Source organism: Argiope bruennichi, chromosome 7, assembly GCF_947563725.1.
Source record: "Argiope bruennichi chromosome 7, qqArgBrue1.1, whole genome shotgun sequence".
NCBI classification, from domain to species: domain Eukaryota; kingdom Metazoa; phylum Arthropoda; class Arachnida; order Araneae; family Araneidae; genus Argiope; species Argiope bruennichi.
In genome coordinates, this window is record NC_079157.1 from 56,666,847 (window position 1) to 56,690,062 (window position 23,216).

The 23,216-nt window shown below is 33.4% G+C and overlaps 1 protein-coding gene across 3 annotated transcripts in view; it reads right to left on the reverse strand.

The window, feature by feature from the left end:
* Positions 1-276: 276 nt before the first annotated feature.
* LOC129975233 (protein angel homolog 2-like) overlaps positions 277-23,216 on the reverse strand; it is a 49,761-nt gene continuing 26,821 nt past the window's right edge. For all 3 annotated transcript variants that reach the window (XM_056088264.1, XM_056088266.1, XM_056088265.1), the window contains one exon: positions 277-2,079. In XM_056088264.1, coding sequence (XP_055944239.1) covers positions 566-2,056 — 1,491 coding nt within the window. In that variant the 5' untranslated portion in view covers positions 2,057-2,079 and the 3' untranslated portion in view covers positions 277-565. The remainder of the gene's footprint in view (positions 2,080-23,216) is intronic.

The following is a 23,216-nucleotide window of genomic DNA, read 5'->3' on the forward strand; positions in this document are numbered from 1 at the left end:
AATTTATAATTTAATTATTACCATGGAAGAACAGATAAATATGACGACTTCCTTAGAGCATAAGATGATCTAGTTAAAAATTTCTTTTAATTGTTTAAAATTTAGACAAAAGAAGCAAATATTTTTAAAAGATTTCAGAAGGAAATACTGAATTTCTATCTTAATTTTAGATGAAAGTTAAATTTTTTTTATCGATTAAAAGTATTCTAATTAATGTAAGACACAATTCGAAATACATAATTTTATAAAGTTAGTTTTATTCACAAGTGTATTTAAAGCTTTATTAGCTCACGCGTCTTCAGAAAATAAAAAATGACATCAAAAGATGAGTTTATTAACAGTTTTGTCAATGAGTAAGTTGTTAGACAGGAATTAAATACAATAAATATTCCATCTAGAAGTTAAAAAAAAATCTTATAACAATTTTCAATAACAAAACTAAAATTTTAAAAAGTAAAAGTTGTAGTTGCTAAACGAGAGAAAAAAAAATGGAATTGGACTAAAAAAAAAAATCAAACAAACATCGTGCAGTTTAAATGAAAATTATCTGTAGATGGGACAGAAATTATCGTTTGGTGCTGAGAGCAAAATGTGCCATCAAAGAAATATGGTCCGAGCCTAGAGCTGCGTTTGGTAACCCACCTAGTTCAGAAACATCATCGGCTTGCATTAGAGTATAAATAGATAACAATCTTAATTCACCCTCGGTATACGAATTGATATCTCTTTTCTTATTTACACCATAAAAGATATGATCAACTGCATTACAATCATTCCCAGTCATGGACGTTATAGGCATGTTTTTGTCGGAAAAATTATGGAACTTATAAGCAGGAACTAACTTGAAATCGTGACGGAAACTAAGTCCCGATTCTACGCTGGAAGAGTCTGAATCATGTTTCGAGGATCCTGCTCGATTTAAGTCAACTTGATTCGCAGATGGTTGTCCTTTTTTAAAATCTGATGCTATTTTAGTAGCAAGTTCTTTATTGCCCAAAGCTAAAAACGTTGCAATCCATCTAGAATCAGTAGAAGAACCCATTGCTTTAAGTAAATCAGGATCAAGAGCTTTTACATTGGAAGAAGGGTCGGATTTTGAACAAGTCTCGACATTTTTGATTTTGGTGGGCGTTGACGATGATTCTGCTTTTCCTTGTGCAGTATTTGTTAAATTATCATCCTTGGGGGATATTTCTTCAAATCGACTAGCTTCGCTAATACCTAGATTATGTAATACCATCTTCTCCATTTCAACAAGTTTTCCCTTACTTTTTCCTTCAGCCTGCCCTGACAGATCGCCTGACACAATATTTAATAAATTAATGCAACCAGTTTCAATAAACTGATACAAAGGTGAATTAGGTTCAATATTGAAGTCCCCACAAAGGATTATTGGGTGGTAGAGTCGTGTTTCGCCATTCACTTCTTTTAATGACAGCCTTTCAAGTTCAGCAAAAAACCAACGAAGCTGACATAATTTTATATCGCCTCGTCTGGGATTAAACAAAAGATGAGTTGTTGCCACATGCAATAACATATTAGTAAATTTAGGATGATTCGGCTTTAAAACAGCAATTAAGCCAATATTGTCTCTGTCTAGTAATTGGTTTGCTTTGGTTCGAAATTCGACAGCCTTCTGCTGAACAAGGTGGAACTTCTTCCTCCGCCACAAAATGGCACAGCCATCAGATTTTGAACCAGTTCTCCTCTTGAAGATCGATGCAAAACCATTCGAATCGAATACCTGTTTGATTCTGCTATCGAACAAGTTCTGTTCGACTTCTTGTAGACAAATGATATCACTTCTGCTTTTAAGTACTTCTGGCATAATTCTGGAAATTCGATAGTCCTCTTGTAGATAAGTAGGATTGCAATTTCTATAGAGGTATCTGTGGTTCTCCACTGCATTTTGGCTCAGGATATTGTAAGTCATGATGGTAAACTGGAAGTCCCATTTTGAACGACTTTTATAGAGTTTCGTTTTCTTCCATCGGCGGAGAGATAATACTTTTTTCAGGATCAAATCTTCAACACCAACTGCACCTTGCCGTGCCATTTTATATTCATCAGAATGAGTCACTAAAAAGAAATAAAAGAATCTGTTAAAATTAATGCCAAATTATAAATAGGAAAAATGTTTTTTTTTTTTTTTAAATAAAAAATACACGAAAGGTGAAAAGCAGGTTATTTCAATCGGGAAATGAAAACAAGCATGGTGAAAACTATCTTTTCACCTTTTTTTTCAAAATATTTATAAGTAATTACATAATATTATTATTGCATTATTATAGAATAAGATTATAAAAATAATATATTTAAAACGTAATTATACAATGATCGACAGCATTATGCTATTTAAATGTTTATCAAATTCACTACTGAAAACTGTGCTTAAATGTGTATAATTTGACATGCAAAATTGAAACAGCTATAATCGTAGCACGACAGATTATTGAAAATACAATATTAATTTTCGTAAAATGAAGCATTAGAATTCTTTTCAGTGTTATTTTGTGAAAATAGCTATAATTAAAAATTTTGTTTTTGGAGTTCGTTTTCAAAATCATTAAAATTTTAATTATTAAGTACCTAGTACATTTTTCAATCACTATTAATTAACAAATTAAATTGTAAAAGTTTCTTGTTTTAGAACCATTTCCATGAAATTAAATTAGTACAAAAACTTAAACAAACAAGTTAAAGCTACCACACAATCAATGCTTCATGGGGTTAAACAACAATCGAACAAAAAAGAAAATCCCATCTCATTTATAGACAAGAAAAAAAAAAATCTATCATTTTAAATTGTGTGTTTGTACATCCAATTTTAACATGAAAAGTTGATAAAAACAATTTTATAATTTTGTTGGTTAATCAGATACATGTACAGACAAACAAAAATCATTTACTGGTTTACAGAATTGCAAGTACTAATCATTTCATTTATATTTGGTGAATTGTTTGAGATAAAATTCAATTTAAATAAATTTTTATCTCTATTCCCAAAATCCCACCAAAGAATGCATTGGAATAATAACACGGAATCACTTTCACGACATTTTATTAAATTCTCAAAACAAATTTATTTTACTCGAAACAATTGCAGTTGAATAAGATATAAAAAGAACAACTCACTTCAAATATAAATTAATGTTCTTTATGTTGGGTAAAACAGTCTTATCTAGAAAAATTTTATTGATTCCTTAACAATGATTATTATCATAACAACATCGTTTCTTTCCTTGCGAGGAACTAATTTTATTCGTTCCCAGCAATCAAAGTTCAAGAATTCTTCCACGGGTAAAAACACGCCATCATGAAAAAAGAAACTTCCGCAGACGATAAAAACTGTACTCCGAAAAATTCTTCGTAGGTGAAGGAAATAGATAATAAAAGGAAGCGATAAAAAAATTATAACGCTTCCTGCCACTTATTAGTAACTATTTCCTACAATTTATATAAAGATGCTATTCGCCATTCTATAAGAATATTTTCTTCAATCCGAACTTAGAATAAAACAAATAAAACATAAACATCATTCTTATAGAACACGAATTCGGTTTATTTTGACAGACGATATTCGTCTTCGAGGTAAAAATTTTTTTTCAAGCTTCATTAAACATTGACGTTTCCTTTATTATTTTTTAAAAAGTCTCTTTTCGGAACTTCCTTGTTTTGTTTCCCTTTTTTGACTTCGTGAAGTTCGTCTGGTGTTAAACAAGACTCGCAGATTTGCATCGCGTAACTAAATGGGTTCGAATTCTTCCGCTTGGTGCGCATGGTAGTATTGACAAAGGAAAGTTACTAGACGGTTGTTCGTGTTGTGAATATATAATGAGTTAAAAGTACAATGAACACACTAACATAGTTTAACTAAAATTCAGAGACTTTTCGTGCAAGTGATTGATGAACGATAAGGCTAATCATGAACCGAAATGTCGTTCCATACAATGCATAAAAGCAAAACAGATTATAGAATTTTCTTCTCCATCGTAGCGAAATTGGGTTAATTTCATAGGAAAAAAATTTACAGTGAAGAACTTTTATTTTAGAATCTGTATTGGAATGAAAAATAAAAATTAAAGGATTGAATAACACCTCATTTGAAACATCAGATAAATAATGTTTTAACCCTTTAAAACTTTGGCTTTAAAAAAAATATCAAACTAGCCATCTTTGACTAACAGTTCAAAATATTGTAATCGCAAAACAATTCGAGCTCAAGAATTTAAATAATCCTTAAGTCCGAAGTTAAGTTTCAGACTTCCTTAAGCTTGAAGAACGCATTTTTGGAAAAATTGATATATATATAGACGGGGCAATTCAAAAACTCTTTGAGCTACATGGATGAAATTTAGTAAGCGACGTTTACAATAAATTTGTAGATTTCTATCAAATTTTGAACGAAATCTATTTACTGGAAGTTTATCTGGCTGTCCAAATGTAAGTGAAAATGATAATTAAGAAAACATAAAGGGCTGGATGGATAAAATCGATACACAGCTTTCGTCTTTAAAGTACAAATCTATAAAATATTTTGAATTATATCTGCCCAACAATTGAGCGTTAATTACTCAGTACATTCTCACGCATGTAAATGGACTAACTAAAAAAGACATTAATTTAGATAAATTTGGCATGTAATCTTATTATTATAATTATAATTCTGTGCCAACTTCGAAGACAGTGAAGAGACTTTCGATTTTTTAACTTCGTTTTATTTCCGTCCGGGGAGACATGATTGTTTGCACAAGCAGAAACGACGGGCACAACGCAGAACAACACAACACGAAATGAGGAAAAGCCGATGAAAATTTTATCCCTGTGAATATATACTGGGAGATTTTAATAGGGATTTCTAACACGTGTCAATCACAAGTAAAGGATCTTTAGAAGAATTTGTGTAAGTCAGCAATATTTTATTCCTTCACTCAGAGTGTGGGAACATGTCGGCTTTTAGCCGATACAACAATTTTAAACGCTTCTGTTGAATTAATTAAATAGAAAAAGTGGAATCGGATCAGGAAATAAGAGAATATTTTAGAATGAAGTTAATATGGGCTGAATTACGATAAAACTTTAGAAATTAATTAAGATTAAATTTAGATTTTAAAATATCACACACACACACACACACACACACACACACACACACACACACACACACACACACACACACACACACACACACACACACACACACACACACACATTCAGCGTTCATAATTTTAATGTGGGATCAAATAAGGGTGATAACATCTTCATTAAGGAACATATAAAAAACTTCAGGAATACAATATCAAGTGCCAAGATAAGCAGTATAACTAAGAAAGATGCTGCGACAAAAAAACTTAAATCACATAAAAACTCAGTACTGAATTTTATATGGAGTATTTGATTGATTTTTGTCACCTTAAGGTGTTGTCTGAATTGTATAATGATCATTCTTTTACAACAACTGAATAACATTTTTAGTTAGGATCAAGATCCGTTTTGAAGGAACACAGCGATTCTTAACGGATGGAAAAGAATGACGATCTTTTATGGAATCAGGCCTTGAGCTTTCAATCCTCTGATCCCAAAGCTCATATATCGATGGTTTGATAGCAAAGTATCTACTTCGGGACTAGAAGGTCCTAAAAGCGAGCTTGATTCCTCCTAAAGATTTGTCACTGGACACTAAAATGCTACATACAAAACTCTCGTTGATTTATAATCGCCACATCACTCACATTTTTTTTAACAACAGGAATTGTTAATGCTAAAAACTTCTGAGACCATTAAAACTATATGGACGCTAGGAACATGCATGTAGGCCAATGAGAATTAACGAGGCAAATTTGAGTAATGTTTCTGAATTTATGAATGCGAAAAAACAAGAAACAATCCAATCAAAGATCGACCCGATTACCCAATGGCTTTATTTCGGATATTAAATAAAGGGCCAACAGCCAATGGCGTAAAATTTAACAATGAAAGCGAACACTCCGAAAACGAAATAGGCCAATTCCATGTTGCATGTGATGAATGGAAAAATTATCTTCATGTACACTGTCATAAGCTAAACAAATCACCCGAACATGATGCATATGCAAAATAAAGTAAACCGTTAATTGCTCATCATTTAAAAAAAGTCAATAAAAATAAAAATGTATGAGCCTTTTATAAATTTATACTGTGTGTGTGTGTGTGTGTGTGTGTGTGTGTGTGTGTGTGTGTGTGTGTGTGTGTGTGTGTGTGTGTGTGTGTGTGTGTGTGTGTGTGGTGTAAGCTAATATTTCTAACATTTACAAAGATGTGGTGGCCAGGTGGTAAGGTCTCGGCTTGTGAGCTGTAGGGTTTCAGGTTCGAGACCCCATTCAGCCGACGAACTGTAAGGGAGTCTGTTGCACGTTAAATCCGTCATGACCAAACGTCCTCCCGCTGGTGTGGTGTGGAGAGGGGAGTGCCAGCTCAGGTGTCGTCCTCGTCATCTGACCGCGGTTCAAAATGACAAGGTCCGTCCCAAAATAGCCCTAGTGTTGCTTTAAACGGAATGTTAATATAACTAACTAAACTAAACACAAAGATGGGTCAACAAATATTTTGAAATTCATCTCCATTAATAATAATGAGTGTAGGTTGGCTCTCTACAAATTAAAACCTTTGACCTAGAGGTAACTAATAAGGAATAAATGTACAGTGAAGAATGGAAATATGCAAACCGAGGCGATTTCTTAAAATTCGCCTCGGATTCGAATTTTACTTAATAAAAAAATTAAGTGAGATTTTAATTTATTTCTGCGATAAATTCTGAAGCTCTTGATTTTGAGTACTGGTATAAGTGGTACAAGAAAATTTGGGATGAGGTTTCCCATCATTGGGAAGCCCCACCCCCAAAATAGATATTACAATACTTTAAAACCCAGGAAAATTTTCTTATACCAATTTAGTCCCCATGCAATTTATTTCTTGAACTTGGACAATTCTTTAAAAAAAATTATAATCTTCACGTATTTTTCAAAAATATTTTAATTATTGCAATGAAATTCGAAACGTTCCCATTGTTTCATCAACTATTTAATTGCCCGATTTTCTCTCATTATTGAAAGCTAAGTATGAAAGCATATTATCAGGCCATTTTATATGAGGAATAAGAATGAAAGGTTAGGGCACTGCAAAAGACAACATGCAATTAGAAGATAAGTAACCGGACAGTTATGTTTCTACTGGCACGATGATACCATGGACTTGATCCCATTAAGAAGGTTCAGGCACCCAATAAACAGAACATGTGAAAGGCTATTAAAAAAAAACACGGCTTTGATGCCTGTAACAATTTGCCCTCTAATGGAGGAAATTATGAACATCAAATTAAACGGAAAAAAACAACAACAACCCTTAACCAATATTCCCAGAGAGTAGCTTGTAGTCAAAGACGGTCAATGGACAATGAAACTAATCAATAGCTTTAATTTTTCAGATGAGAAGTTCTTTAAATATTCTCAATTAAATGTCACTGTATAGCGACGAAAAAATTTGAACTCTAATTCGGTACATAAAGTAAGCAACAGTAAAACAATCATTAAATAGTACTCAGAAACTTAATTTAAGGCAGGTTTAATTTATAATAACTTAATAATTAATAATAACTTAATTAAGGTTTTATTTCATTTCATGAAATAAAAACTTTTATTTCGGGATTTTCTTTAATTATTTTCAATAGCTTATTGAAGCTATGGAGTTTTTTAGAATCCCAACAATCTTCGGAATCCTCAAAAATTTGGTTGAAATTTCTTTTGGTAACAAACGTATTTTTTAATTCAAATATTACTCGTATCAATTAACACTAGATTTATGGAACCCATTTGATGGATTTCATAATTCTATTGTTAAATATATCCGGAAACATATATTTTGCTTTAAAAATATGCATTGATTATTAAACATATACAAAAGTCACTAGAGAAGTTTTGCTGCTTTATTTATTTAACTTTTCAAAATAATTTTCATTAAGTTCAATCACTTTTCTATCCTCCGAAATCAGCTCTGCCAAGTTTCACTACTGAATAAGGCACAATTGTTGCCCCAAGACCTCAGAAGGGCCTCATCATTGGAAAACCGCATCCCTTCCAACTTCATTTTCACACGTGGGAATAGTATAATTTGATTGGAGCAAGGTCTGGATTGTTAGGAGGATACTCAAGCCCTATTGTAGTGAAATATTCGGCACAGGCTTTGAGGCAGCGAGCAATAATGGAGGGATCAGATGTCCATTCTTGATTTCACAGATTCCATGACTTCAGACAGATAATGCTTAGTGCACCACTTAATTGTGACTGCTACCTTCTGTGAGTCCAAAACAACACGCATCAAAATTTTACTCGAAACTGAAAAAAATGATAATTTTCTTTACAGATTAGGATTTTCTGTCTGCCACTGTTGTGTCCTCATCATCAAAAATTCAAACTTTGTTTTGAGCTTTGGTGGGCATATCGTAATAATACCGCCATGTCTAATCATCCCTTATGTTGTTCACATACCGAGATTGTCCTCAGCAAACATTCTTAGTAGTCCTCCATAAAACCGCCAAGTCTAATCATCCCTTATGTTGTTCACATACCGAGATTGTCCTCAGCAAACATTCTTAGTATATTCCACCATAATACCGACAAGTCTAATCATCTCTTATGTGGTTCACATACCGAGATTGTCCTCAACAAACATTCTTAGTATATTCCTCCATAAAACCGCCAAGTCTAATCATCCCTTATGTTGGTCACATACCGAGATTGCCCTCACCAAACATTCTTAGTATATCCCTCCAGGCACTATGTTATACGCTGTGCTGTCTGCTCTTTAGTATTATCCTGTCACCTCACCCCTATACCTCACAGATTGCTACTGTAATACCTTTATGGAAATACTGTATTACCTTGCCATGCAGAATCGAACGAATTGCTGCTGCATTTAGACCCAAGTTATCCTCTATTTGTTGATAGGTCATTCGCCTGCTTTCGTCAAACATCTTCCTTGTAGCAGTAATATTTCCCTCGATAGCTGAAGTTCGTAGTTTCCCATTCACCCTAAGTCCTCCATAGTGAAATTTCCCTTTCGGAATTCCCTGTACCATCTGAATATAGTCGTAAAATGTCAAGCACCCCTAGTACAAGAGTCATTTCTTTTAAGCACTGATCTATATATAAACCTTGTACGAAATTATACCGAAAACTGTATCTCACTTCAAGACCATGATGCTACAGCAAGTATTTCAAACTAGCAAGGTTAAAGAATAATTTGGCACAGTAGTTACTGTGCAAGTATGAACACGTCTCAGCAAGCAAACACACGCGATTCATTCATCGTTGTTGTTGTTTCTTATGGAACTTTCCATGTCCGCTGTTCGAAGACAGCCGATTTAAGCCTGAGGGGGAGCGCCTCTTGTTTCTATAGTAGCGCCATCTAGGGCCAAGAGAACGACTTAGCTACACACACGTCACAACCCTTTTTACGGAGCGGACTTCATACACTCATCCACAGATCGTAATTTAGACCTGAATCAGAGAACGATCACCCCTGATCCAGGACCCCCAGTGGTATGACTCTCGACATGGAGGACTTTGTGACAACGACAGATTTAACGCAGCGTTAACCAAGCACGCGGGGAATGTTCGGCGTGGTTCGAACCCGCAACCTAAGGGACGCGAATGTGACGCTCTACCAACCAGGCTATCCCGGCCTTTCATTCATCGTTCAACCATATTGCAAAACTTTATATCACTATCTTTTGCAAATGTGTACTTAGCTGAATTTATTTTCTTTCACAGCCCTCAAATTTCAAATATACATGTAGCATACTTATTTTTTCTGGATATTCGTCAAATTGACAGGTTCATTATATGATTAATAGTTTTCTACAAAGTATTGGAATACCTTTATGGAAATACTGTATTATCTTTATAGAAATGCTTTTATTACTACTGCAATTTTTTACTATTATCATACCTTACTTTACTATTATTACTTTAAAAATGTAGACCCGAAGAGCAACACAAGTTCACAATCTATAATAGGTGTATCTATATCCATTTACAAATAGTATTAGTTGGGATTTTTGCAAATTATATACCTTACTTAGCAGTGAATCCCATAATTTGTAGTGTTATAACGGTTGGATAACTGTAATGAATAAAAATTATCAATTTAGATTATTATGAATAAACATTATCGCCTTGAACGACCAACTTATTCGCCTAGATTATGTGGGGAAAGGCAACGCACAGCATTAATATGTGAAATATGTTTATTAAGATTACAAGGACAAAACATTATTAAACTAACATAAAACACATAAAAAGATAACATGAGCGTGAGCGGTACGTCTTACCATCTCACCGTCAAGCACTCGTCTCCCTCGAAAGCATCATGTGACCAATGACGCAACATGGTTCCATACAGGATTTGAGAACTGTTAGCAGCTCTCACAATTATTTGGTTTTTAGGCAGTTAATTATTAATAAGGGATACACTTCTTTAAAAAACATTTCGCCTTGTAACTTATGAATTAAAATAGTTTACTACAAATTAAAAAGTGTGTATATTACGAAATAAAAAAGGAAGTGAAAATCCTACTACTAAATTAATAATTGGCAAAAACATGTCTGTAATGTTTTGGTGGAGAGTTCGAAGTCCATCACAGCATTTAAAAACTTTGCTTCAGATTGTGCATCAAATTAAATTAAAAATTTTATTAAAATTAAACGAAAAATTGTAAGTAAACGAAATTTATGTCATTAAAAAGGTTTTTTTTTTTGTCTTAAAATATTACAAAAACATTTTCATAAGATAATTATTTTGGAAGTCATGAGTATCAATTTCCGTAGGCAAGTCATAACGATTCCGGCTAGACTTAAGATTATTATAAAGGCGCCAAAATTGAAACATTTTGCTGCGATTCCCCGTCAAGTATACTCGTGACAATTTTTTATTGCAATTTCAATTGCTTTTGTTAGTATTTCTGATATACACTCAGAATTACATACTTTTAGGGAGTGTTTGGACGACTGGCAAGATTTGGACGCACACGACGAGAAACCGTACATTAATTTTAAGTCTTAACACAATTACTTATCTTGCAGCGGTTAAGCCTATATTTGCGCTTGATTGAACTCTTTGTTTGAAACCTATTTCTTGATTTCTTCTACATCTTCTTTCCTCTGACTAAATATCCTCTTTGGTGGCATGGCGAACTATCTCCAGAGCACTTCTGATAATGCTTTGCAGTTTAATTAATCAACTAAGTGAAGAATTTGATTCAGTACAGTTGAAAAATATTCAATGAATGAACAGTTCGAAATTCGTATGTGTTTGTCTATATTTGACTGTTGCCATTCGACTATTAGTAATAAGCTCGATTTCTGTGCTACGTACGTTGGTGTTTTATATATATATATATAGTAGTTTTTATGCTAAAAATAAATGGAATTGATATTATGTACCAAAACTCTCAATTTACTTTAACTATCAAAGCAACGATTTTCACTAAAATCATGAATACAACCAATATTCGCAAATCTAATGTTAATAAAAGTTCAAAATACAATGTACCATATTCACAACAGATTTAGATTTGTCATCGGTGACCCTTAAAAAGGCACAAATCGCCTTTCTAAAATTTTAAGGCGAATTTATGCACTAGACAGTTGCAAAGGTAACGGATGCAGCAAGGCGTCGCGGTTCATCAACCGAACTTTTCCGATAATTATGTTAATAACAGCAAATCTGACGGTGAACAAAAAAGTGCACCGAAAATTGGTGGGCGACATCCCAGAGATGCATTTCTTTTTTTCCACTTTCTCTTGAGCCAAGGTCATTGTCATCCAAGAGTCTGCTTTTCCGGTGCATTCGACCTTGCAAAGCTGGGCTTTTGAAGAGTTCGGGCAATAACAGACGCCTACGATGACAACGAGTTAAAATATTCGCAAAAGGAATTCCCTCTTTCCGACTCGGTAGGGAAAATTGGAACCAATATTCGAGGATGGATCTTCAATATAGGCTTTTCACGATATCTTCAAGCAAGGCATAAAAGTTGCATTTGTCAGTGGCCTTACTTTAGAATGGGAACGCCATCTCTGTGACTTACCAATGGGATCCTGGAGTCAAATCTGATTCTTCAAGATAGACAAAGTTGGAAAGGACTTTTATTTTATATACCTAGAAGGCAGTCAAGAACTATTTTTGTTTATCGAAATAATTTTTTACAAACATTTCTTATGATATTGATGTGTTAAATATTTTATTGTCAAATTACAATAGGAGGGAAATGCTTGGAAAAGAATTGCCCAGTAGAGCAAGTTAGTTCGAATTCTTTACTATTTTAAATAGTTTGTAACTAAAGAACTATGTGCACATAACACAGAATGCTGAATCCTTTACCTTGTTTAGTTTGATTCATGCATAGAATCAATTTGACCCACAGGATTTGAAAAACTATAAGATGAACAGAAGATGGTAGACTCAATTGTTCTTAACTGGCCATGGTTTATATGCTATACAGTCAGAAAGGTACACTTTGCTCGCAGATATAGTAATCATCATGGCTTTACATTTCCATTCTAGAATAACTAATAATTCCAGCAACCAACCAAAAATAAAATCCATATCTCATCGAATAAAACCTTAATCATAAAATGATCAAAAATGTCTAATATTTAGCATACACAGAAAAACTAAGATATCACAGATTTTTATTTTTCTGGCATCCTTGGCTACCAAACTTATCTATTCCTTTGAAAGAATTTTATGCCATTTAGTTTTATTTTCATTAAAGATTTCTTTTTATAATTTAGATTTAATTTCTAAATTTAATTCGTTTAGATTTAGTAGAAAGATTTAGTTTTATTTTCAAAAAGATCGATATAGATCGTGGCACATGAATAAGCTACACAAAAAAGATGGCTATAGAAGGACATCTTCTATAGGATACACACTTCACACAAATTTATTTTTAGAAAGAACACACAATGAATCTATATGTACCATGTCCGATTATGTTGATTCTTTGAAGCTATACTAGGGACAGAAGCAATATGTAGCATTTTTTATTAAAGTACACAAGATTATCAAAAAAAAAAAAAAAAAAAAGCAATCTAAAAAATAATCTTTTCGTAATTTTCCATACACAAATCGATCTCACTACACGAATTACGGAATTTTCATAGTTTCTTATCTAATAAATAAAGCAACGTCTATTTCATCAACAGTATATTTTATAACAAATCTTGCCATTTTACTGCTATTCTGGCTGAAAATAAAAATACTACGGAAATGTTGGGAAATTCTTGGGTCAATCTTGGAATGCAATCTTTCTGGCGGTTCGTTGTCTGTATTTTAAATATTGACAACCCTGGCAATTACGAGTTTAAAGTTAACGACAGATACAGAACCAGAATATGACTCATCACATATTTTGCAAATCAACTTATTAATCGAGATGACCCCATGATTAATATGGCCCCCGGGTTGATCAAATTTTGTGGTTTAAACCCCAACCAGACCCGTTTGGGGATTTTCCTCAGAGACGTAGGGAGAAATGACGTCAGCTGTTAACACCTACCCGCTTTTGCAATTGCCGATGGCATGGCCACAAAATGCTACAGGTAGGTGGCATCAACCTAACAGAAGGGAGTTGGCGTCAAATAGAAAGAGCAAACAACGCCAAGAGAGGGGGAAAAAATACTGTGAAAGGTCTAAAAGTTTACAACACCCACAACTAGTAAAGGTAGCGCCATCATCCCTCCCCCAATAAAGTGCCGGAAGACAGTGTTAGAGTTATTCATCCTAAGAACCAAACTGTCACCTGTGAGGTTTTTAGACCAAAGCCCAGCATTGTGAGAATGAAGTGCACACAATAAGGTTAAATTCACTGAGAAGCTGTTTATGCAAATACGACAGAGTAATTGCAGTTAAAAACAACGGTTTGTATAATTTTGTTAGTCATCCGGATTCATTTGTAATAAAAAATTGTATCGAATATTTTTGAGGAAGAAAGTATAACCGCACCCATTAAAAATGCGGAAATTGTTAGAAACAATGCATTGTTTTCTCCAAAGGTCATAGTGGGACCTTCCAATATTACAGGAAAGCTCGATGAATAATTTCACAAGGTCAATGCCTCGAAGCATTATCAATATAAACATTGCAAGTGCCATAAAAAATACATTTACATATGAAGAAAACCGCAAATGGAAATTTTTAAGTTTAAACAATGAGGCATTTTAAAAAGGAATGTACAGACATATTTATCCAGCAGGCTCTCCCGCTGAAAGGGGAAGCAGTTCTTTCCAATGACGGTGTCTACATTTTTGGCATGCCTTTACGATGCTATTTGATTAAAAATGAAATATTTTTTTTTATGAATTACAAACTAAACAAATGAATGAAATCTATAATAGATACTTAGCCAAAGAAATCAGAAACAAACTAAGCGTTTTCGGCACAAAATAATTGCTAATTTACTGTTGTATTATTGACATTCAATTCAAGACATTACCAACAAGCGGATTCATTTTTGGCGATATCTTTAGGGAAAGGAATTGAAAAACGCGATTTTTCAAATTCGATAGTCGATATGTGTTACAAGAACGTTACCAAATAAAACCAGAGACTAATATTTCTTCCACTTTCTTACGTATAGCCCGTTTCGTGTTTAATATCATAGTGTATTGTAAAAAGGAATAGGCAATCCTTACTGAAACGAATTAGAGAAATTTCCCCCCCTTTAAGCTTTGCAAGCTTGGAATTTTTGGATTTAATGAAAAGTAAAAAGACAGGTCATGAATTCAAATTCATTGTCCAGGACCTAGTAATGAATCTCTTGAAATCGGATGTTTTTATTTGTACAGAATAACATATTATCTTTTATATATATTGTATTCGCTTTTGCTATTTATATTACAGCAATATTAGAATTGTTGCAAACTATAAATTACTGTGAGCTTTTAAATTTATTGATTCTAAAAAAAATTATTAATTGTTGTAAATATCATCTTTATAAGTAGATGGAGAAGCCAGTAGATGATACTTTTGATTCTAGAGGGGTCCAGATGTATTTCGGTTGATGAAGACTTCTATTGCGACCATTTGATAAGTTGAGGATGCGTTCTGCAGGCACGATTCGGTACAGCTGAGAAGGCATTTCTTTGCTAGGGGTCGATTTTTGGCGCTTGAATTCCGACGTTATGGCTATGGAGTAATGAAGAGATCGCCTTTTGTGAAGATAGTTCTGTAGCGCAATTATGTACAGCTCATTACGATCGCTTATTCATATGGATTATATTTCCAGAATGATTAATGCAGATTATATTTGAAATTAAAATAACCGAAACTATGTCAAGTCGACATATTTTTTATTCCATCACAAGCAACTGATGTTGCCACTTTTTAAAAAGACAAACTAGCAAAAACAAAATAAAATAAAGATATAGCTGCTACAGTTCCACTCCGACCTGCTTTCCTTTGTATAGGTTTTTTTTTCTTCTTAATTCTTCCTTTTTTTTTTTCTTTAGCTGGTCTCTAGCTATTTCGTATTTCCGTATGCTTCAGTTGAACGGGATATTCTCTATCTCCCCTCTCCTGCATAAAATTGTGGACCAGTTCAACGAGATAATTCTATCTGGATATTCTCTATCTCCCGTCTCCTACATAAAATTCTGGACCAGTTCAACGAGATAATTCTATCTGGATATTCTCTATCTCCCGTCTCCTACATAAAATATAAGACCAGTTCAACGAAATAATTCCATCTGGATATTCTCAATCTCCCATCTCCTACATAAAATTCTGGACCAGTTCAACGAGATAATTCTATCTGGATATTCTCTATCTCCCGTCTCCTACATAAAATATTAGACCAGTTCAACGAAATAATTCCGTCTGGATATTCTCAATCTCCCATCTCCTACATAAAATTCTGGACCAGTTCAACGAGATAATTCCATCTGGATATTCTCTACCCCCCGCTTCCTGCATAAAATTGTGGACCTTGGGCTCCTACGAATGTCAAGATTTTTATTTTCTGACTTTCATACATGAGAGTTATATGCTTCCACGCATAATAGAGAAAACCGATACTTACCGATTGATTAATTGATTTTTTTTGGCCGCTAAGGCCTTTTTTTAAAATTTTTTTTTTAACAAATTCATTGCATGGTATTTGGGAACAATAATTTTTAAAGATAGATTTTTGGTGTGAATTTAGCAATTTTACTTAACACGCTGCAACATACTTTTAATTTGACGATCGTGCTCAAAAACACATTTTTATCAACTGTTTATGACAGCCATGTGAAATTGGGCATCATTCGTATGCAGGACGGCTATAGGTGTCACTTGCTACATATCGCCAAACAACGTACGGCTATAACCGTCATTTGTGGCAACGTGTTAATCTATCGTGAGATCCTTGGTAATTTTCTTTTGAGCAATTAATCATTGACATGCAGTGCATAAGTACTAGAAAAACGAATCTGTATATTGGACGCTCGCTTTTTCCGAGGAATTGAAACTAAAATTTGGCATAAAACGACAAATATAATCATAAGATCACATGCAAAATTTCATTTATTTGTGCCACTGTGTTTTTAAATAACTGTATTTGCATCCATGCTAAAGAACAGACCAAATGATGAATTAAACAGACCGATTCGATAAAAATTTGATAGAGCTATACAAACGGGGTGTTAAATCCAATTATCAAATTCCATCCATTTAACTCAAAGCGTTTCATTGTCACCACGTTCACAGACAGCCAGACATAATTCCAAAAATGATTTTTGGGACTCAAAGAGGTCTGAAACACGGAATTCATTAAAATCTCGAGTTCGAAATTTTAACAATTACTATAATTTTTATATGTATATTTCGTAAACAAGAAAGTAAAACTTAAAGGAAATTTGGACCTCTAAGCCTAAACATTACAAAATAATAATATTTTAGGATTGATGCGTCTATCCTTAGATTGGTTTTACAAATTTTCTCTTAATTAAAACAAAATGTTTCAACGCGCACATCACTGAAACGATAAAAAGTTAAGTGCTTCGTAAGACTTTTAATCACGCATATCAATATTTATAAATAATACATCAGCCTATAAACGTTATCACGTTAAAATTTCTTCCTTAACTTTTATTATTGAAGGACGCTGTACATAAAGAGTGGGCGAGATGAAGGAAGTATTTACATTTACAGCCGAGATTCTTGACGAATTACGCTGACAATGGCCTCATCCTATTTAACACTTGGACTAAGAGGCGCCTGACTTGTGTACCATCAGATTAAGGAGGGATAAAAAGCAAGACTAAAACAGATATTATAGCTCACGTAAGCACTGCACACCTTATAAAGCAAAGGGCATGAAAACAACCACAATGATTTCACGGGGCAATAAAGGCAGGTAACTGGCGTCAAATTGTAATAAATACAACAATGTAGAAAAGTGACTAATACAAACGTCCAACCCATTCCACTACCCGAAAAGGGCGTGCGCCAAGGGATGGATTAAAAAAATGCTATCGTACAAGTTAAAGAGGTTGGGTTATACCGGTGGAATGCCACTGATAGACTGTAACCGCAAGTGGGAGCGAATGCAGAACGGGTGCAAATGAAATTGTAGAGCATAAATCGTTTGCCTTTATGCAAAAACAAAAACCACCCAAGCAATTTTGTGCGGTGCACCTTTTCCTAGAGGTTAAACAGTATCACTGAAAAAGATACTTAAACATTATTGCCATGACTATGACTACGACCTTTGCAAAAAATTATTTGATGAGATTCCAGAAAGTGTCAAAGGTGATTCCAGAATGTGTTAATGAATAATGTGTTTTGATTAATAAGACGTTTAACAGCAACGAATCAAGACATTAAAAACCAATGAATTAAAGATCAATGTAAAATTGATTTAGAACGAAAAAAATATATGCTTAATGCTTGGAAAAATTCTAGGAAACTTATAAAAGTTTTGCACGTTCTTCTTCTCTTTATAGATGCAGTGGACTTTCAATAATTAAGCAGATACCAAAACAAACAGTAGCGGATTTAGGTGCTTTGTAACCCCAGGCAATAAACTAATCAATTTAATTTCAAATTTCAACACAATCTTAAAATATTCATGATTTATTTTAGGTTAATTATTTTCATTTTAATAACTCATTGAAAATGCATTTGTTTTGATTTTGATTTACAGATACAGATTTTCTTGCATTCACTTTTGTACATAATATTATTAAAGCATATTCGGTGCTCATATAAATTGTAATAACTAAGTAAAACAGATAGGAATCTGATTAGTTACGCTAGAAAAAATGCTGTTATTATTATTATAATATAATAATTTATAATTCAAAGAATACATATTTTTTTACAAACTTGTTTATGTGGCAAATAACAAAATAAAGTATTATAATCGACTTGCTTGAAGTTGCCTGTCAGCCTAGCGGTCCTAGGCAACCTAAGCTACCTACTCTGCTTAATCACAAATCGGCCATTGGCATAGACACATACAGGTTTCAGGCAGTTGCCTAGAATCACTAAGCTGAGCGATTGGATAATGAACTTTAGAGCCTAATTGGAAATCCGTCATCGAAAACAAGGAACTGTCGAATTAACGAAAAAACCATATTAGTGGAGATTTATTTTAAAAAAAACACAATTTAATAATAAAACTTTTGCTTATTGAACAAGATATTACAATATCACACGATATATATCAAATATTACAAAAATACTCCACAAAATAAAAACAATAGCCTACAGTTTACACCACATCAAGTTAAACAACATCCACCTGTAGTGACTTTATTTTCTTTGATCACTTTCCATTCAATCTGCTGGAAATGCCGTTTTATAAGACCTTCCATGTGTTTACGGGCGAAGTAAGAAAAGCAGAATTAAAACATATAATGCGATGTTTTAATCTATGAGTAGAGTTATCAATTCATAACTTCTAAGGAGGGGCAGCAATCAAAAACATTTAGAACAAAAGTTGTTCATTATGATGAGACAATTATTTTCCGAATTTGATTAATTTTTCTTTCTTTAATTGTTAAGACTATAAAAAAAGAAGAAAAATTCTAATCCCCTACTGTTTTCACCTTTACCTGAGCCAGATGCCACATCTATAAATTTTTCATGTCAAGAGAACCGTTGAATTAGGCAATTTTTTAAAAAGAATGCATCTAAAAAAATGCGATCAGAAAATCTTCAATTAGAAATTCGGCTAACGTTACATGATAAAACGCTATTACGCACATCCCAGTATAATATTAGAAAGAGAAAACCATTCATAATCATAAGTGATTTAACCCTTTCTAGGACCGTGGGAAGTATGCTTCCCACCAAATTTATCAATCTTTGTATAAAATTATGTAGGTTGGCATAAGTTCTGACAAATTTTATTAGTAAGTCAGAAACTTAGATGCTTCAGTTCTTTATCTCAGACAAAATGACGTGTCTTGATTTGTTACTTAATTATTAATTAATAAAATTAATTAATTAATCAAATTAAATGTATCTAATAAGCTAAATGAATCACTTTTCTTATTCTAATTTCAAGCCTAAAAATATTTTAACATAACATGACTAGAAAAAAATGGCCCTTTAAAGGGTAAAAATACATGTCACTGTATCCTGTGGTAAGTAAGGTAAAAGAGATACACTTCCATTCGGTAATCTAAAGCTTTAACTTTATTTCTCCTTCCGGCAAATATATAAATACATTACGGAGGGGGGGAGAGGGTGCTCCCTGCTCACTTTCGCTCGTCAAGCCCGATGTTGTTCGATACCGCACACGATGTTCGTCACCTCCAGTTAGTACGTTTTTAAACCATGCTGGTATTCGTTCAATAATGAAAGCTTAATCTTTACATAATAAGAAAATACATTTTTCTATCGGCCTACTTGGGGGTCAAAACTCAAAGCTCGACAATGGCATCATTATTAGCTTAAATCTCCAATAATTAAATATTGAATAAATTTTGCACATTTTGCCGTCAACTTAGCAGCGTCACGATCAACTTTTCTTTTCAAATTACCAGATTCTCGTTCAGTCTTGAATCACATTTTTTTCTTCATCAAATTTCGCTGCATGCCCCATTACTCTTAAAAAAATAATGTAGGATCAACACGAGTATTATTTATGTATTCAGACGATTACCAGCCGAGAAGAAAAAATTTCGTTATTCGAAAAGGATAAACAAACCGGAAAGGTATTCATTAGTGTTGTCATAACGATGTGTCTAAAAGTAGAATTAACAAATAATATTGTTTTAAACTTATTTGCTGTTAATTAAAGCTTTGCTTTTCGTTTTTTATCACCATTTCAATAATAATATTTACCACGACCTAATAATAATTTTCATTAAATATTTCACACAATACTGGCAAAACAAACCTCAAATATCATGGGTCAGGTGACTCGCTATTTACCAATCACTAAGCGAATAAAACGCAATGTTTACATACATTTTTTATATAATAAGCATATAATTAAAGTGACCGAATGGCAAGCATCAATCTCAAAGCACTACAGAACTTAATTGAACTAGACAGATAAATAAAAGAACCAGGAGATGAAGAAAAGTATTAGAATCAGCTGATATATAAATCATCGAATGTCTATGATGAATGCGCGTTAAGGTACAAAAGCAATCGAATCCAGGGACTAGAAACTAACATTCATCTTTAAAAAATGGCAATTTTACAAAATAATTTACTTAAAGGAATGACAAATGCATGCTGGTTAATCCGAAAAGAAATTTTACAGAAAAAGCTACCCAAAATTAAAAATTTTATCAACGATTTTTCCCAAACATTCAGCCTGCCACACTTGAAAATCGTAAAAATTCTATTCATAAAGAAAAGGCACCCTATATCCATAATAACGGGATATATTCTAATCCACTATATAAACCTTCATTCCTTCGCTTTCTTCTAATTATTCCATTAAAACCGTTTAAAGCCCCTCAATTAGAATAAACTACCTTTTGTTTATCTGGGTTAAAATTATAGGAATTACATTTAATTAAACTACTTTCCATCAACCTAATTTGGCCAGAACAATAATAAAATGCCTTTGATAGAAGTTCAAATATTTTCCATTAATGTTTTTCAGCAATTAATCTAAGAAAAAGTGTTTTGGCATTACGACTTTATTTCTTCGATTCAAGCAATGAACAAAAGAAAATGAGGAAGTACACAAATTAATCACGATGTCATTAGGAATGCAAATAATACAGTTGCATCTCATTAAAAAAGCAGCAAACCTACGTATTTTAATTGCCAATTCATATCGTATATCTATCGCATATCATGGCTAGTTAAATGAAACGGTTATTCTCCAAACTAATGACCAAACATACGCGTGTCAGGCTACTTCTATGCAATCTGAATGACAATTACAAGCCGTGGGCAACTTTAATGAAAAGACTCAGTGACCAATCCTCCTATTCAAAACAGTACCATCTTAAGACGACCACCTTAATCATGCCAGTTTTTAAAAACTATTCAAAGTGCTTTTGATAAGGTTGCAGCAAGGCGGCTTTAGTGAAACCAGGGTGGCAACATTTTAGTTTTGTACCCACCCTAATTAAAACCCAAGAACAATGGAGCGATCGCACTTGAGCGGTATGGGTCATTTCATCAACTAGGGAGTGAGTGATATGCAAATGGTTCAGGAAGTGATAAATTTGAGGAAAAGGTGAAAGTAGACGAGTACACTTTCACCGCCCAGATTGCAGTGAAAAAAAGAGCCAGAACAGTTAAAAGAACTCAAGGACGTCAAGGGCGGAATCACATTCATACCTTTTTTCGGGAGGGCATTTTAATTTGAGGCTGTTGCAACTCGAAGGACCAAGCAGGGCTAATTTAAACAATGAACAGACGTCAGAATATCGGCGTTTCACTGACAGATTAAAAGAAAAGCGCCAGATTCGATGACAGACAGAGAACAACGGATAAAATAATAATAAAGGAGGTAGAATATAGTTGTGTAATCGTGAAATAAAATAATATGGCACGAAAAAGTTCATAAGGTTAAAAAAAAAAAAAAAAAAAAAAAAAAGACTGGGGCAAGGGAAGCAAATCAAGTTTCTCAATAATTTCAGCGTAACAATTGAGACAAGTATCTTTGGGCACAATAGATTAATTACTTTCTCAAATAAACAGAAAATATTGTAGAAATTATAATTGCCTATCCGTCTGCCCGTAGATATAATTTTAAAAAAATCATCAGACTAGAGGGATGAAATAGGGCATGCGTTTCTAATATTAAAGTTGCAGATTTTTATCAAATCTTGGGCGAAATCCATCTAGTGGAAGTCTGTCTATCGGTCAGTCTGGTCAGTGAACACGAGAATTAAAAGAACAAACAAACCAAGAGATGAATGAAGTTCCATTAATGCTTCTATCATGAGAAATATAGCCTATTAAATTTTGACTAACAACCATCTACGTGATGACTATCTGTCTGGTTATAATTCACAGAGAGATTCATACATGTACTATCATACGTTCAGGGGATAAGACTTAAAGATGGGAAAATTGAAAAATAAGTGCGATATGGTTAAAGTATACGAGAAAAGAATTCCCATTGTTTGTTTGTTTTTATCATGTGAGAACATGATGTTGTTTTGATTTGGGATTTTTGAAGTCTAAAAATGCACGGGCAAAAAATTGGTGATTTATTGCTTTTGAGGCATCGATTTTTCGCTTTTAGGGTTATTAGAAAATGTTAAAGAGGATTGTCACATTTGGAGACTTATCGCCAACAAAAAGTTAGCACTTGGCGCAAATGTCCGCCATGTACCTGATTCTCCTGTATGGCCAATAAAGGGCAGGGTCGTAAGAAGTTATCGCCCGAAGAAGAAGAGAGAAGAAAATGGGAATGAACGCGCTGCAGCGAGGGGAGGTATTGAAAGTTACGTATATATAATTTTTTGTAATTTTCAATTTTTTTAGCCGGCTTAAAAAGTTTTAGAGCTCGAACGATTTTATGGTGTAACCACAGCTTTTCTAAAAGTTGACGACTGCGCAATACAATAATGACGTAATCATTCCAAACCAGTTTAAACAGGATTTTCGCAAAAAAAGAAAAGGTTTAAAGAGTTGAAAAAAAAAAAAAAAACATTGGAGCTCAAACGATTTTGAAATAAAGGGGGGGGGGGGCATATTTTTTTTAAATATCG